Below are 17,914 nucleotides of genomic sequence, written 5' to 3'. Positions count from 1 at the left end.
ATGGCACTACTACAGCATCATACATAGCATAAAGCTATGTTGATACAAGCACCTACAGTATGCATGCATCCCAAATGGCACCCTATTCCCAATATAGTAAACTTATTTTGAGGTGAGCCCTACGGGGTGCCATTTGGGACACATACTATGCTATGCGTGTGAAGGGAGGGATAAGCCTCTATCCCTAGCTCGGTTAAATAATGTCTGTTTCAATGAAAGTGATAAGTTAGTGAGTGAAAGAGGAAGATTCGGCACAGCAAAGGCCAATAACCTTAAGCTCCTTTCCCAGGGAGCAGGAGTATTTAACAGAGAAATTGACAGAGACACCCGATGTTCCTCTTTAAAACCGTTTTGGTAGACATGAGAAGACAGGCGAACACAAACAGTAGAATATGGGGAGCGGGAGATGAGGGTAGAGGAGGTGAGCTATCCTCATCCCTGACATGCTAAAACACAATCTGCATCCCAAATGGCATCCTATTCCCTATGTAGTGCACTACTTTTACTGGGGCCCATAATGCACTACATAGAGAACAGGGTGACCATTTGGGATGCTGATACAGATACACAGTGATGTAATGTTAAAAGGCTGATCAGCGAATGTCAGGACTCATTGTTGGGATGCTGGCTGGGTCTCCAGCCAGTGAGCTGCTATGTTGCTATGAGTCAGTCTAATAGGTGAGCAGCAGTTAGACTGACAAGCACTATGTACCTTCTATTTCCTCAGCTTCAAGGGGGGCTGCGAAAGCAAGAGATAAAAGAGAGAGAGGTGAACGTTGGAGAGAGAGAGAGAGAGGTGAACGTTGGAGAGAGAGAGAGAGAGGTGAACGTTGGAGAGAGAGAGAGAGGTGAACGTTGGAGAGAGAGAGAGAGAGAGGTGAACGTTGGAGAGAGAGAGAGAGAGAGGTGAACGTTGGAGAGAGAGAGAGAGGTGAACGTTGGAGAGAGAGAGAGAGAGGTGAACGTTGGAGAGAGAGAGAGAGAGAGTTGAACGTTGGAGAGAGAGAGAGAGAGGTGAACGTTGGAGAGAGAGAGAGAGAGGTGAACGTTGGAGAGAGAGAGAGAGAGGTGAACGTTGGAGAGAGAGAGAGAGAGTGAACGTTGGAGAGAGAGAGAGAGAGGTGAACGTTGGAGAGAGAGAGAGAGAGGTGAACGTTGGAGAGAGAGAGAGAGAGAGGTGAACGTTGGAGAGAGAGAGAGAGGTGAACGTTGGAGAGAGAGAGAGAGAGAGAGAGCTGAACATTGGAGAGAGAGAGAGAGAGGTGAACGTTGGAGAGAGAGAGAGAGAGGTGAACGTTGGAGAGAGAGAGAGAGAGGTGAACGTTGGAGAGAGAGAGAGAGAGGTGAACGCTGGAGAGAGAGAGAGGTGAACGTTGGAGAGAGAGAGAGGTGAACGTTGGAGAGAGAGAGAGAGTGAACGTTGGAGAGAGAGAGAGAGAGGTGAACGTTGGAGAGAGAGAGAGAGAGGTGAACGTTGGAGAGAGAGAGAGAGAGGTGAACGTTGGAGAGAGAGAGAGAGGTGAACGTTGGAGAGAGAGAGAGGTGAACGTTGGAGAGAGAGAGAGGTGAACGTTGGAGAGAGAGAGAGGTGAACGTTGGAGAGAGAGAGAGGTGAACGTTGGAGAGAGAGAGGTGAACGTTGGAGAGAGAGAGGTGAACGTTGGAGAGAGAGAGGTGAACGTTGGAGAGAGAGAGAGGAGAGAGAGAACGTTGGAGAGAGAGAGGTGAACGTTGGAGAGAGTGAGGTTGGAGAGAGAGAGGTGAACGTTGGAGAGAGAGAGGTGAACGTTGGAGAGAGAGAGGTGAACGTTGGAGAGAGAGAGGTGAACGTTGGAGAGAGAGAGGTGAACGTTGGAGAGAGAGAGGTGAACGTTGGAGAGAGAGAGGTGAACGTTGGAGAGAGAGAGGTGAACGTTGGAGAGAGAGGTGAACGTTGGAGAGAGAGGTGAACGTTGGAGAGAGAGGTGAACGTTGGAGAGAGAGGTGAACGTTGGAGAGAGAGGTGAACGTTGGAGAGAGAGGTGAACGTTGGAGAGAGAGGTGAACGTTGGAGAGAGAGGTGAACGTTGGAGAGAGAGGTGAACGTTGGAGAGAGAGGTGAACGTTGGAGAGAGAGGTGAACGTTGGAGAGAGAGGTGAACGTTGGAGAGAGAGGTGAACGTTGGAGAGAGAGGTGAACGTTGGAGAGAGAGGTGAATGTTGGAGAAAGATGTGAAAGCAAAAGGGATGAGGGAAGAGTAGAAGAGACGAGACACCTACCAAACTCAACTGCCGTATCGTCTTAGAAAAGCAAAGAAACAAAGGAAACAAAATGGTTAAAATGTTTCATTAATAAAATACACTGTGTATGTTGTCTGTTATTCACGGTGAGGTCACCACAGGAAGAACACATTGAGGTGCATCCCAAATGGCACCCTATCCCCTAGTGCACTACTATTGACCAGGTTGCTATTTAGGACGCATCCATTGTCCTCTGATTAGTTGGGAATAAGCTTTTTACATTGATAGGCATTGAGGCACATCATCTAGAGAGTTCAGACAAACTCATAACCACATATTCCCTATATAGTGCACTATTATAGGGAATAGTGTGACATTTGGGACACAGAACAGAGTGTTTATCTCTAGTGATACAGACACTGTCCTGATGTGTAGCAGTATCACTAAACCCATCAACATGCCAAGCAGATGCAGGCCCATGCTACCCCACACAGCTGTCTGGTCAGGCCACAGCCCAGCAGTGACGAAGAGAAGAGGGATCTGTCCCAAATAGAACCCCATTACGTATTGTGCAGTACTTTTGACCAGAGCAGATGGGCCACTATAAGAAGAGTGGAGGTCAACACACGTCCCAGACCCATTTGGAGCCACTTAAAAAGCTTCCTTTCTGTCATGTGGTCCCAATCCCAGCAAAAAGGGTTACATTCAAACATACAGGACTGCACCAATGAGATCCTCGAGCTTACCTTACAGCGGACCACTTCTCCCAGAGCGCACTGGGAGATGTTGCATCACGCTACAAGGTAAATCGCTAGCCATAACAATAGTCAGGAATGATCACGGGAAATATGATTTATTCTTTCTCAAACCAGCGGTTAGGAGGTTATGATACATGCTAAAAGCATCTTGCAGTGACAGATTGTTTTGAAGTGGGAGACTGGGAGAGGGTAATGTGAATTTGAAAGCCTTTATCTGACAACTTGTTTCACATGTTAGTGTGTGGTCACAGCAATGCTGCCTCCTCCTACTGTAGTGTGACATCTGAAGTAACAGCAGCTTATGAAGAGACTAAAGAGAGAGATCAGAGGAAAGTGGCTGAGAAAGAGGGAAGGAGGGAGAGAGAGGAAGAGTGTGTAAACGAGAGACAGGAAAGGGTGAAAGGGGGAGGACAAAAAGAGGGAGAGGATATGTGAGGGAAGTAGAGAACGTGCGTGACAGTGATATCTATCGACCTTCAAGTATAACTGAAGTCCTTCCACTGGTACTCCGCTTTCATCTCCAGGCTATCTGCACCCGATGGGGAAAGTTAGAGCAATAGTTTAGAATCAACTATTTCTTCCTCTGCATTCCTCGCCTGATGGAAAACCATGCGATAACAGCGCGCAGGATGAAGAATCCACAGGGAAAATCAGCGGGAGAGCTAAAAGTATGGTAACGACTAGTGAGACAGCGCTAGCCGGCCAAGTTCTTCAAGTTTTCGTTCTTAAGAGACTTTGACATTTTGGTTCTCCAGACCTACATCTTGAGAGCAGTAGTGTGTCTACTCTAGAGAGACGAGAGAGTGAGTAAGTAGTGCTGGTATTGTCGTTACGCGCCGGGGCCTGTAGTGACAGTGGAGCCTATCATTTACTCGGGAGTCGAGCCATCATGGCCGCCCACGCTGCCTGTGGTTTCAGCTCTTACAGTGTAGGCAGATTGTCAATGGACACCTCACGGCTCTCTACGGGGACACACCGAGCCGTCATGGCCGCCTACCCTGCCTGTGGCTGCAGCTCTTACAGTGCAGTCAGACTGCAACTGGACGCTTCATGGCTCTCTACGGAGACACACCGAGCCGTCATGGCCGCCTACCCTGCCTGTGGCTACAGCTCTCACAGTGCAGTCAGACTGCAACTGGATGCCTCATGGCTCCCCACGAAGCCAGAGCGAAACACAGAGAGAGAGGATTGGTATCACGTCACAGAGCTCAACCAAGGAAACCTCACCAGAAAGGTGACATAGGGGTGAGATGGAGGGGGGAAAGAGGGATAGATTGAGGGATAAATAAAAAGGGGAGAGGGGACATTGCCTCAAATCTAGCCTCTCTGGTGTCCCTGGGGCTGGATCTTGTGTCTGAGGGGGCCGACAGAGATGGTCGCCTCGCTTTGAGTCCTTAGGAAACTATGCAGTATTTCGTTTTTTTATGTATTATTATTACACTGTCACCCCAGGAAATCTTAAGTCTTATTACATACAGTTGGGAGGAACTATTGGATATAAGAGCAACGTCAACTCACCAACATTACGACCAGGAATATGACTTTCCCGAAGCGGATCCTCTGTTTGGACCACCACCCAGGACAATAGATCTAAACCCTAAAGCCGACCCAAAACAACAGCGCCGCAGAAGGAGCAGACCTGGGCAGGCTCCGTAGACATGCACATCGCCCACCACTCCTATACTACTAGCCAATGCCCAGTCTCTTGAAAACAAGGTAGACAAAATTTGAGCAAAGGTTGCCTTTGATGTTGTTCCCACTGTGACTATTAAAACCTACCCTAAGCAGAAACTGTGGATAGATGGCGCAAAACTGAAAGCACGATCCATAGCATTTAACCAAAGAGGTCTGTGAATATGTCTGAATACAAACAGTGTAGTTATTCCCTCTGCAAGGCAATCAAACAAGCGAAATGCCAGTACAGGGACAAGGTGGAGTCGCAATTCAACGGCTCAGATACAAGACGTATGTGGCAGGGTCTACAGGAAACCACAGACTAAAAAAATAAAACCAGCAATGTCACAGACACCGACATCTTGCTTCCAGACAAACTAAACAGTGCCACCGTCGTTGCCTGCTAACAAGGACTGCCCCTCCCCTCTCCGTGGCTGACGTGAGTAAAACAGTTAAACACGTTAAACCTCGCAAGACTGCTGGCCCAGATGGCATCCACAGCCGCATCCTCAGAGCATGCGCAGACCAGCTGGCTGGTGTGTTTACGGACATATTCAATCACTCCCTATCCCAGTCTGTTGTCCCCACATGCTTCAAGATGGCTACCATTGTTCCTGTACCCAAGAAAGCAAAGACAACTGAACTAAAAGACTTACCGCCCCGTAGCACTCACTTCTGTCATCATGAAGTGCTTTGAGAGACTAGTCAAGGACCATATCACCTCCACCCTACCTGACACCATAGACCCACTTCAGTTTGCATACCGCCCCAACAGGTCCACAGACGATGCAATCGCCATCACACTGCCCAATCCCATGTGGTGAAAAGGAATACCTATGTAAGAATGCTGTTCATTGACTACAGCACAACATTCAACACTATAGTACCCTCCAAGCTCATTATCAAGCTGGAGGCCCTGGGTCTCGACCCCGTCCTGTGTAATTGGGTCCTGGACTTTCTGACGGGTCACCCCTAGGTGGTGAAGGTAGGAAACATCATCTCCACTTCGCTGACCCTCAACACTGGGGCCCCACAAGGGTGCATATGCTCAGCCCCCTGGTATACTCCCTGTTCACCCACGACTGCGTGGCCATGCACGCCTCCAACTCAATTATCAAGTTTGCAGACGACACAGTAGTGGGCTTGATTACCAACAACGACGAGACAGCCTACAGAGAGGAAGTGAGGGCACTCTGAGTGTGGTGTCGGGAAAACAACCTCTCACTCAATGTCAACAAAACAAAGGAGGTGATCGTGGACTTCAGGAAACAGCAGAGGGAGCACCCCCCTCCCCCTATCCACATCAACGAGACAGTAGTGGAGAAGGTGGAAAGTTTTCAGTTCCTCGGCGTACACATCAGACACTGAAATGGTCCACCCACACAGACAGTGTGGTGGAGACTCAACAGCGCCCCTTCAACCTCAGGAGGCTAAATAAATTTGGCTCGTCACCCAAAACCCTGACAAACTTTTACAGATACACAATCGAGAGCATCCTGTCGGGGCTGTATCACCGCCTGGTACGGCAACTGCACCACCCTCAACCGCAAGCTCTCCATAGGGTAGTGAGGTCTGCACAACGCATTACCGGGAACAAACCACCTGCCCTCCATGATACCTAAAGCACCTTGATGTCACAGGAAGGCCAAAAAGATCATGAAGGACATCATCCACCCGAGCCACTGCCTGTTCACCCCGCTATCATCCAGAAGGTTAGGTCAGTACAGGTGCATCAAAGCTGGGGCTGAGAGACTGAAAAACAGCTTCTATCTCAAGGACATCAGACTGCTAAACAGCCATCACTAATTCAGAGAGGCTGCTGCCTACCCAATCACTGACAACTTTAATAAATGGATCACTAGTCACTTTATACAATGCCACTAAATAATGTTTACATATCTTACATTACCCATATCACATGTATATACTGTATTTTATACCATCAATTGCATGTTGCCTATGCTGCTCGGCCATCCATATATTTATATGTACATATTCTCATTCACCCCTTTAGATTTGTGTGTATGAGGTAGTTGTTGGGGAATTGTTAGATTACGTGTTAGATATTACTGCAAGGTCGGAACGAGAAGCACAAGCACTTCGCTACACTAGCATTAACATCTGCTATCCATGTGTATGTGACAAATAAAAATGTATTTGATTAGAAAGGGGGGGGGCTTTGACAGGGGAAGGCCTGGGTTGGTTGATGCTATGGTACTGCAGGAGCTGTGTGCTCCAAGAGACACAGACATATGGAGATAGTTTTAATCATTATCATCACCAGCCACTGACTGCACTGTGCTGCATAGTGCTGTAACACAGAAGCTGCTTGACCAGGGAACTGGGCCAGGGACATCAGCTCAGTACTGTCCTATACTGCAGAAGTCTACTTTAAAAAAAAAAACTTTCTCTGGTCAGTCCTCCTCGAGCAGTAAACTCTTTACCTGGCCACTCACTCAGTCAATCTTCCTCTCTCTCAATCTCTGTCTGTCTCTCCATCACCCTCTCCACCTTTGTCCCTCCCCGGCTCTTCCTCTCTCCCCGTCAGTATCCCTCCCTCCGTCCATCTACCCCTCTCCCTCCCTCCTTCCCTCCGTCCGTCTACCACTCTCTCTCCGTCTACCCCTCTCCCTCCCTCCGTCAACCCCTCTCCCTCCTTCCCTCCGTCAGAATGCCTCCCTCCGTCCATCTACCCCTCTCCCTCCCTCCCTCCCTCCCTCCGTCCGTCCGTCCACCCCTCTCCCTCCCTCCCTCCCTCCGTCCATCTACCCCTCTCCCTCCCTCCGTCCGTCTACCCCTCTCCCTCCCTCCCTCCGTCCGTCTACCCCTCTCCCTCCCCTCCCTCCCTCCGTCTACCCCTCTCCCTCCCTCCCTCCCTCCCTCCGTCCGTCTACCCCTCTCCCTCCCTCCGTCCGTCTACCCCTCTCCCTCCCTCCGTCCGTCTACCCCTCTCCCTCCCTCCCTCCGTCCGTCTACCCCTCTCCCTCCCTCCCTCCGTCCGTCTACCCCTCTCCCTCCCTCCGTCCGTCCGTCTACCCCTCTCCCTCCCTCCCTCCCTCCCTCCCTCCCTCCCTCCCTCCGTCCGACTACCCCTCTCCCTCCCTCCCTCCGTCCGTCCACCCCTCTCCCTCCCTCCCTCCCTCCCTCCCTCCCTCCGTCCGTCCATCCCTCCCTCCCTCCCTCCGTCCGTCCATCCCTCCCCCCTCCCTCCCTCCCTCCCTCCCTCCCTCCGTCCGTCCATCCCTCCCTCCGTCCGTCTACCCCCTCCCTCCGTCCGTCTTCCCCCTCCCTCCCTCCCTCCCCTACGTCCTTCTAACCCCTCCCTCCCTCCGTCCACCCGCCTCCCTCCCTCCCGCCGTCCGTCCACCCCCTCCATCCCTCCCTCCCTCCCGCCGTCCGTCCACCCCCTCCATCCCTCCCTCCCTCCCGCCGTCCGTCCGTCCACCCCCTCCCTCCCTCCCTCCCACCGTCCGTCCGTCCCCTCTCCCTCCCGCCCCGTCCGTCCGTCCGTCCCCTCTCCCTCCGTCCGTCCACCCCTCTCCCTCCGTCCGTCCACCCCTCTCCCTCCGTCCGTCCACCCCTCTCCCTCCGTCCGTCCACCCCTCTCCCTCCCTCCGTCCGTCTACCCCTCTCCCTCCCTCCGTCCGTCTACCCCTCTCCCTCCCTCCGTCCGTCTACCCCCTCCCTCCGTCCGTCTACCCCTCTCCCTCCCTCCGTCCGTCTACCCCCTCCCTCCCTCCCTCCGTCCGTCTACCCCTCTCCCTCCGTCCGTCTACCCCCTCCCTCCCTCCCTCCGTCTGTCTACCCCTCCCTCAGTCAGTCTACCCCCTCCCTCCCTCCGTCCGTCTACCCCCTCCCTCCGTCAGTCTACCCCCTCCCTCCGTCAGTCTACCCCCTCCCTCCGTCAGTCTACCCCCTCCCTCCCTCCGTCAGTCTACCCCCTCCCTCCCTCCGTCAGTCTACCCCCCTCCCTCCCTCCGTCAGTCTACCCCCTCCCTCCCTCCGTCAGTCTACCCCCTCCCTCCCCCTCCGTCAGTCTACCCCCCTCCCTCCCTCCGTCCTTCTACCCCCTCCCTCCCTCCGTCCTTCTACCCCCTCCCTCCCTCCGTCCGTCTACCCCCTCCCTCCCTCCGTCTACCCCTCCGTCCGTCTACCCCTCTCCCTCCCTCCCTCCCGCCCGTCCGTCCCCCCTCCCTCCCTCCGTCCGTCTACCCCTCTCCCTCCGTCCGTCTACCCCTCTCCCTCCGTCCGTCTACCCCTCTCCCTCCGTCCGTCTACCCCTCTCCCTCCGTCCGTCTACCTCCTCCCTCCGTCCGTCTACCTCCCTCCCTCCGTCCGTCTACCTCCCTCGCTCCGTCCGTCTACCTCCCTCGCTCCGTCCGTCCACCCCTCTCCCTCCGTCAGTCTACCCCTCTCCCTCAGTCCGTCTACCCCTCTCCCTCAGTCCGTCTACCCCTCTCCCTCCCTCCGTCAGTCTACCCCTCTCCCTCCCTCCGTCAGTCTACCCCTCTCCCTCCCTCCGTCAGTCTACCCCTCTCCCTCCCTCCGTCTACCCCTCTCCCTCCCTCCCTCCCTCCCTCCGTCTACCCCCTCCCTCCCTCCCTCCGTCCGTCCGTCCGTCCCCTCTCCCTCCGTCCGTCCGTCCCCTCTCCCTCCCCTCTCCCTCCCTCCGTCTACCCCTCTCCCTCCCTCCGTCAGTCTACCCCTCTCCCTCCCTCCGTCAGTCTACCCCTCTCCCTCCCTCCGTCAGTCTACCCCTCTCCCTCCATCCGTCAGTCTACCCCTCTCCCTCCCTCCGTCTACCCCTCTCCCTCCCTCCCTCCCTCCCTCCGTCTACCCCCTCCCTCCCTCCGTCCGTCCGTCCGTCCGTCCCCTCTCCCTCCGTCAGTCTACCCCTCTCCCTCCCTCCGTCCGTCCACCCCTCTCCCTCCCTCCGTCCGCCCCTCTCCCTCCCTCCGTCCACCCCTCTCCCTCCCTCCGTCCGTCCGTCCACCCCTGTCCCTCTCCCTCCGTCCGTCCGTCCGTCCGTCCGTCCGCCCCTGTCCCTCTCCCTCCGTCCGTCCGTCCGTCCGTCCGCCCCTCTCCCTCCGTCCGTCCGCCCCTCTCCCTCCGTCCGTCCGCCCCTCTCCCTCCGTCCGTCCGCCCCTCTCCCTCCCTCCCTCCCTCCGTCCGCCCCTCTCCCTCCCTCCCTCCCTCCGTCCGTCCACCCCTCTCCCTCCCTCCCTCCGTCCGTCCGTCCGTCCACCCCTCTCCCTCCCTCCCTCCCTCCGTCCGTCCACCCCTCTCCCTCCCTCCCTCCGTCCGTCCACCCCTCTCCCTCCCTCCCTCCGTCCGTCCGTCCACCCCTCTCCCTCCCTCCCTCCGTCCACCCCTCTCCCTCCCTCCGTCCACCCCTCTCCCTCCCTCCGTCCGTCCGTCCACCCCTCTCCCTCCCTCCGTCCGTCCACCCCTCTCCCTCCCTCCCTCTGTCCGTCCACCCCTCTCCCTCCTTCCCCCGTCCGTCCGTCCACCCCTCTCCCTCCTTCCCCGTCCGTCCGTCCACCCCTCTCCCTCCTTCCCCCGTCCGTCCGTCCACCCCTCTCCCTCCCTCCGTCCGTCCGTCCACCCCTCTCCCTCCCTCCGTCCGTCCGTCCACCCCTCTCTCTCCCTCCCTCCCTCCGTCCGTCCGTCCACCCCTCTCCCTCCCTCCGTCCGTCCGTCCACCCCTCTCCCTCCCTCCGTCCGTCCGTCCCTCTCCGTCCGTCCCTCTCCCTCCGTCCGTCCGTCCCTCTCCCTCCGTCCGTCCGCCCCTCTCCCTCCCTCCGTCCGTCCGTCCACCCCTCTCCCTCCCTCCGTCCGTCCGTCCCTCTCCGTCCGTCCCTCTCCCTCCGTCCGTCCGTCCCTCTCCCTCCGTCCGTCCGCCCCTCTCCCTCCCTCCGTCCGCCCCTCTCCCTCCCTCCGTCCGCCCCTCTCCCTCCCTCCGTCCGCCCCTCTCCCTCCCTCCGTCCGCCCCTCTCCCTCCCTCCGTCCGCCCCTCTCCCTCCCTCCGTCCGCCCCTCTCCCTCCCTCCGTCCGCCCCTCTCCCTCCCTCCGTCCGCCCCTCTCCGTCCGTCCGTCCGTCCGTCCGCCCCTGTCCCTCTCCCTCCGTCCGTCCGTCCGTCCGTCCGCCCCTCTCCCTCCGTCCGTCCGCCCCTCTCCCTCCGTCCGTCCGCCCCTCTCCCTCCGTCCGTCCGCCCCTCCCTCCGTCCGTCCGCCCCTCTCCCTCCGTCCGTCCGCCCCTCTCCCTCCGTCCGTCCGCCCCTCTCCCTCCGTCCGTCCGCCCCTCTCCCTCCGTCCGTCCGCCCCTCTCCCTCCGTCCGTCCGCCCCTCTCCCTCCGTCCGTCCACCCCTCTCCCTCCGTCCGTCTACCCCTCTCCCTCCGTCCGTCTACCCCTCTCCCTCCGTCCGTCTACCCCTCTCCCTCCGTCCGTCTACCCCTCTTGCCATCTCCCTCCTGGCAGCAAGGCCCATCTCTCAGCTATCTCCTTACCAGTAAAGAAGCTGTGGAATGACCTCCAGTCAACACCCTCTGAATGGTGAAGAGTTATTGGCTAATGTCACTCTGCTGCCTGGTGGGCCAACACACAGGCTACATCCAAAATTGTACCCTACTCCCTATATAGTGCACTACATTTGACCAGGGCCCATAGGGAATAGGGTGCAATTTGGGATGCAACCACAGATGGAGATGGTCTTCACTCCTCCTTCCCTTGAACAAACTCAACGTTTTTATGGCCAGGATGAGCCCGGACCGGGTGGAATTTTCCAGATGACATGAAATTAGATCGTTTTCATACGTCGGAACGACGGAGATTGGAACAACGGCGGTTAGACAGATTGTTTACAGTCAGGCTGTAACTGCCGGTAACGAAGCTGGTCCACATTAGGGCCTCTGCTCTCTCTATAATCTGTAAATGATTGAGTTTTACATTGGATTTTCGTATAAACGTATATCTGGAAATGTATACACAGAGATTAATAACTAACACACCATAACACTGCTGTGTTATAAGTTGTTCTGATGTTGAAGGATAATAATTCAGAGGGAAAATTATACATTCAAAATACATCATCAAGGGTGGAGATAATGGAGTTAACTTCCACTGCTGAAATTAAACTGAATTCAACTTTGTTTGTCCTGCTTCGTCTGTGAGCATTTCAGTTGACACTTGAAATAGTTGTATAAATTGAGGGAAGGCCAGGTCCAGAAGCACTTAGAAGAATCTGGGGCACTGTTTAAGAGTGGTTAAATCTTTCAGCAGTTGGAGAGGAAGAGTGTGTGTTGGGTGAGGCAACAGTAACCTGTGGAGGGAGAGAGAGAAAAAGTAGGCCTCAAGATGAGCTATAAGTACACCCACATGTTTGGCAGCTAGGCTAGTGCTCCTAACTACTGTACAATCAGACAGTGGACTGATTGCATGTCAAACGTATGGAGAAGCGTGCTATAATAACGTATGGAGAGGCGTGCTATAATAACGTATGGAGAGACGTGCTATAATAACGTATGGAGAGACGTGCTATAATAACGTATGGAGAGACGTGCTATAATAACGTATGGAGAGACGTGCTATAATAACGTATGGAGAGACGTGCTATAATAACGTATGGAGAGGCGTGCTATAATAACGTATGGAGAGACGTGCTATAATAACGTATGGAGAGACGTGCTATAATAACGTATGGAGAGGCGTGCTATAATAACGTATGGAGAGGCGTGCTATAATAACGTATGGAGAGGCGTGCTATAATAACGTATGGAGAGACGTGCTATAATAACGTATGGAGAGACGTGCTATAATAACGTATGGAGACGTGCTATAATAACGTATGGAGAGACGTGCTATAATAACATATGGAGACGTGCTATAATAACATATGGAGACGTGCTATAATAACGTATGGAGAGACGTGCTATAATAACGTGCTATGGAGAGACGTGCTATAATAACGTATGGAGAGACGTGCTATAATAACGTATGGAGAGACGTGCTATAATAACGTATGGAGAGTGCTATAATAACGTGGAGACGTGCTATAATAACGTATGGAGAGACGTGCTATAATAACGTATGGAGAGACGTGCTATAATAACGTATGGAGAGACGTGCTATAATAACGTATGGAGACGTGCTATAATAACGTGCTATAATAACGTATGGAGAGACGTGCTATAATAACGTATGGAGAGGCGTGCTATAATAACTTATGGAGAGGCGTGCTATAATAACGTATGGAGAGACGTGCTATAATAACGTATGGAGAGACGTGCTATAATAACGTATGGAGACGTGCTGGGAGAGACGTGCTATAATAACGTATGGAGAGACGTGCTATAATAACGTATGGAGACGTGCTATAATAACGTATGGAGACGTGCTATAATAACGTATGGAGAGACGTGCTATAATAACGTATGGAGAGGCGTGCTATAATAACGTATGGAGAGACGTGCTATAATAACGTATGGAGAGACGTGCTATAATAACGTATGGAGAGACGTGCTATAATAACGTATGGAGAGACGTGCTATAATAACGTATGGAGAGACGTGCTATAATAACGTATGGAGACGTGCTATAATAACGTATGGAGAGACGTGCTATAATAATGTATGGAGACGTGCTATAATAACGTATGGAGAGGCGTGCTATAATAACGTATGGAGAGACGTGCTATAATAACGTATGGAGAGACGTGCTATAATAACGTATGGAGAGACGTGCTATAATAACGTATGGAGACGTGCTATAATAACGTATGGAGAGACGTGCTATAATAACGTATGGAGACGTGCTATAATAACGTATGGAGAGGCGTGCTATAATAACGTATGGAGACGTGCTATAATAACGTATGGAGAGACGTGCTATAATAACGTATGGAGAGACGTGCTATAATAATGTATGGAGAGACGTGCTATAATAACGTATGGAGACGTGCTATAATAACGTATGGAGAGACGTGCTATAATAACGTATGGAGAGACGTGCTATAATAATGTATGGAGAGACGTGCTGAGGAAGCTGTCAGGGCTCTTTCAAAGAGGAGGGGTAGAGATGAGGATGGGTGGGTGGAATAGAGAATAGGAGGAGAGGATAAGTCGAGGAGAGCAGACTGGATGAGAGCCAGAGGGACATGATTATGATTATTAGAAAGCAAATTACGGACTACTCTTTAAATCTGCGTGTTCCTTCAAAGCTCAGTTGTCCTGAGTCTGCACAACTCTGCCAGGACCTAGGATCAAGAGAGACGCTCAAGTGTTTTAGTACTATATCTCTTGACACAATGATGAAAATAATCATGGCCTCTAAACCTTCAAGCTGCATACTGGACCCGATTCCAACTAAACTACTGAAAGAGCTGCTTCCTGTGCTTGGCCCTCCTTTGTTGAACATAATAAACAGCTCTCTATCCACCGGATGTGTACCAAACTCACTAAAAGTGGCAGTAATAAAGCCTCTCTTGAAAAAGCCAAACCTTGACCCAGAAAATATAAAAAACTATCGGCCTATATCGAATCTTCCATTCCTCTCGAAAATTTTAGAGAAGGCTGTTGCGCAGCAACTCACTTCAGTCTGGTTTTAGACCCCATCATAGCACTGAGACGGCACTTGTGAAGGTGGTAAATGTCATTTTAATGGCATCGGACCGAGGCTCTGCATCTGTCCTCGTGCTCCTAGACCTTAGTGCTGCTTTTGATACCATCGATCACCACATTCTTTTGGAGAGATTGGAAACCCAAATTGGTACACGGACAAGTTCTGCCCTGATTTAGATCTTATCTGTCGGAAAGATATCAGTTTGTCTCTGTGAATGGTTTGTCCTCTGACAAATCAACTGTAAATTTCGGTGTTCCTCAAGGTTCGGTTTTAGGACCACTATTGTTTTCACTTTATATTTTACCTCTTGGGGATGTTATTCGAAAACATAATGTTAACTTTCACTGCTATGCGGATGACACACAGCTGTACATTTCAATGAAACATGGTGAAGCCCCAAAATTGCCCTTGCTAGAAGCATGTGTTTCAGACATAAGGAAGTGGATGGCTGCAAACTTTCTACTTTTAAACTCGGACAAAACAGAGATGCTTGTGCTAGGTCCCAAGAAACAAAGAAATCTTCTGTTGAATCTGACAATTAATCTTAATGGTTGTACAGTCGACTCAAATAAAACTGTGAAGGACCTCGGCGTTACTCTGGACCCTGATCTCTCTTTTGAAGAACATATCAAGACCATTTCAAGGACAGCTTTTTTCAATCTACGTAACATTGCAAAAATCAGAAACTTTCTGTCCAAAAATGATGCAGAAAAATTATTCCATGCTTTTGTCACTTCTAGGTTAGACTACTGCAATGTTCGACTTTCCGGCTACCCGGATAAAGCACTAAATAAACTTCAGTTAGTGCTAAATACGGCTGCTAGAATCCTGACTAGAACCCGAAAATTTGATCATATTAGTCCAGTGCTAGCCTCTCTACACTGGCTTCCTGTCAAAGCAAGGGCTGATTTCAAGGTTTTACTGCTATCCTACAAAGCATTACATGGGCTTGCTCCTACCTATCTCTCTGATTTAGTCCTGCCGTACATACCTACACGTACGCTACGGTCACAAGACGCAGGCCTCCTAATTGTCCCTAGAATTTCTAAGCAAACAGCTGGAGGCAGGGCTTTCTCCTATAGAGCTCCATTCTTATGGGATGGTATGCCTACCCATGTCAGAGACACAAACTCTGTCTCAACCTTTAAGTCTTTACTAAAGACTCATCTCTTCAGTGGGTCATATGATTGAGTGTAGTCTGGCCCAGGAGCGGGAAGGTGAACGGAAAGGCTCTGGAGCAACGAACCTCCCTTGCTATCTCTGCCTGGCCGGTTCCCCTCTTTCCACTGGGATTCTCTGCCTCTAACCCTATTACAGGGGCTGAGTCACTGGCTTACTGGGGCTCTCTCATGCTGTCCCTGAAAGGGGTGCGTTGAGTGGGTTGATTCACTGATGTGGTCATCCTGTCTGGGTTGCCCCCCCCCCCCTTGGGTTGTGCCGTGGCAGAGATCTTTGTGGGCTATACTCAGCCTTGTCTCAGGATGGTAAGTTGGTGGTTGAAGATATCCCTCTAGTGGTGTGGGGGCTGTGCTTTGGCAAAGTGGGTGGGGTTATATCCTTCCTGTTTGGCCCTGTCCGGGGGTGTCCTCGGATGGGGCCACAGTGTCTCCTGTCCCCTCCTGTCTCAGCCTCCAGTATTTATGCTGCAGTAGTTTACGTGTCGGGGGGCTAGGGTCAGTTTGTTATATCTGGAGTACTTCTCCTGTCCTATTCGGTGTCCTGTGTGAATCTAAGTGTGCGTTCTCTAATTCTCCCCTTCTCTCTTTCTTTCTCTCTCTCGGAGGAACTGAGCCCTAGGACCATGCCCCAGGACTACCTGACATGATGACTCCTTGCTGTCCCCAGTCCACCTGGCCGTGCTGCTGCTCCAGTTTCAACTGTTCTGCCTTATTATTATTCGACCATGCTGGTCATTTATGAACATTTGAACATCTTGGCCATGTTCTGTTATAATCTCTACCCGGCACAGCCAGAAGAGGACTGGCCACCCCACATATGCCCTCTCTAATTCTCTCTTTCTTTCTCTCTCTCGGCGGACCTGAGCCCTAGGACCATGCCCCAGGACTACCTGACATGATGACTCCTTGCTGTCCCCAGTCCACCTGACCGTGCTGCTGCTCCAGTTTCAACTGTTCTGCCTTATTATTATTCGACAATGCTGGTCATTTATGAACATTTTGGCCATGTTCTGTTATAATCTCCACCCGGCACAGCCAGAAGAGGACTGGCCACCCCACATAGCCTGGTTCCTCTCTAGGTTTCTTCCTAGGTTTTGGCCTTTCTAGGGAGTTTTTCCTAGCCACCGTGCTTTTACACCTGCATTGCTTGCTGTTTGGGGTTTTAGGCTGGGTTTCTGTACAGCACTTTGAGATATCAGCTGATGTACGAAGGGCTATATAAATACATTTGATTTGATTTGATGATGCAAGGGTTAGGCAACGATGGAGGGAGGAGAGAGAGGGAGGGAGGGGTATCAAAACCAGCCTAGACTGTGTCACCCACCTTGAGATTTAGGGAAATGACTTTAACCTGGCCCTGCTTAAAGGCCTATAGCCTTTTATTACTAAATGGTAAGGCATTAAGCTACATTATTCCAGTATAGGGTGCATCTTGGAATAAGATGGAGAATATTTATAAGGCGTAAATGTTCTGCGTAAACGGACACGGTTAAGTGACGCTAGACCGGCCTGTTTAGTCCAAGATCAATATTGTTCCTATGGAGCTAGCTCCTGGGCTGGAAACACTGAGGCCCCCGGACCCCGACACACACACGCATTGACGCACGCACACACAGAGGGATGCCAGACGCACACGCACACATACCTCCCTCTGTAACAGCAGTCTCTTTGGTATCTTTCAAATAGATAATGCTTTATGACTATAAGGTTGCAGACAAACAGGCCTGTCTGAACAAGAGCTTGGTCTAAACGAAAGAAACTCACTCTCCCTCCATTCTCTCCTCATCCAGACCCGACAGTCCACAGGGTCACACACATTTTCTGCTCCCTCTTCTCTCTTTTGACCAGAGCCCACAGAGCATTGGGTGACATTTGGGACACCGCCTGAAACTGTGGTCTGGGACTTCCTACTCAACACATGTGTGTATATTCTAGTCATCACACCGTATTGGCCGCAAAGTATTTACCATACACACAGGCATTAAATTCTACTGCTGCTGCTACCGCTGCTGCTACTACAACCGATGCTACCACTACTACAACTGCCACTACTGCTACTGCTTCTGCTATTACTGCTACTACTACTACTACTACTACCACTACTACCACTGCTACTATTATTACTACCACTACTACTACAACTGCCGCTACTACTACCACTGCTGCTAATATTACTACTACTACCGCTGCTGCTACTATTACTACCGCTGCTGCTACTATTACTACCGCTGCTGCTACTACTACCACTGCTGCTACTACTACTACTACTGCTGCTACTATTACTACTACTGCTGCTACTACTTGCTACTACTACTGCTGCTACTACTACTGCTGCTACTACTACTGCTGCTACTGCTACTGTACTACTGCTACTACTACTACTACTGCTACTGCTACTACTACTACTACTACTGCTGCTGCTACTACTACTACTACTACTGCTGCTGCTACTACTACCACTGCTGCT

The 17,914-nt window shown here is 52.0% G+C and overlaps 1 protein-coding gene across 2 annotated transcripts in view; it reads right to left on the bottom strand.

Moving 5' to 3' along the window:
* The window catches only part of mpp7a (MAGUK p55 scaffold protein 7a), a 288,163-nt gene that overhangs the window by 68,165 nt on the left and 202,084 nt on the right, over positions 1-17,914 (bottom strand). Inside the window, exons 13-14 of one of the 2 annotated variants that reach the window (XM_046292386.1) lie at positions 2,260-2,280; positions 713-739 (exon numbers count right to left, since the gene is read on the bottom strand). The exons of the other annotated variant lie outside the window; for it this stretch is intronic. Coding sequence (XP_046148342.1) covers positions 713-739; positions 2,260-2,280 — 48 coding nt within the window. The remainder of the gene's footprint in view (positions 1-712; positions 740-2,259; positions 2,281-17,914) is intronic. 2 annotated transcript variants of the gene reach the window in all.

Source organism: Oncorhynchus gorbuscha, linkage group LG12 (assembly GCF_021184085.1).
Source record: "Oncorhynchus gorbuscha isolate QuinsamMale2020 ecotype Even-year linkage group LG12, OgorEven_v1.0, whole genome shotgun sequence".
In the NCBI taxonomy this organism is placed as follows: domain Eukaryota; kingdom Metazoa; phylum Chordata; class Actinopteri; order Salmoniformes; family Salmonidae; genus Oncorhynchus; species Oncorhynchus gorbuscha.
This window is presented reverse-complemented; position numbering and strand designations above follow the sequence as displayed.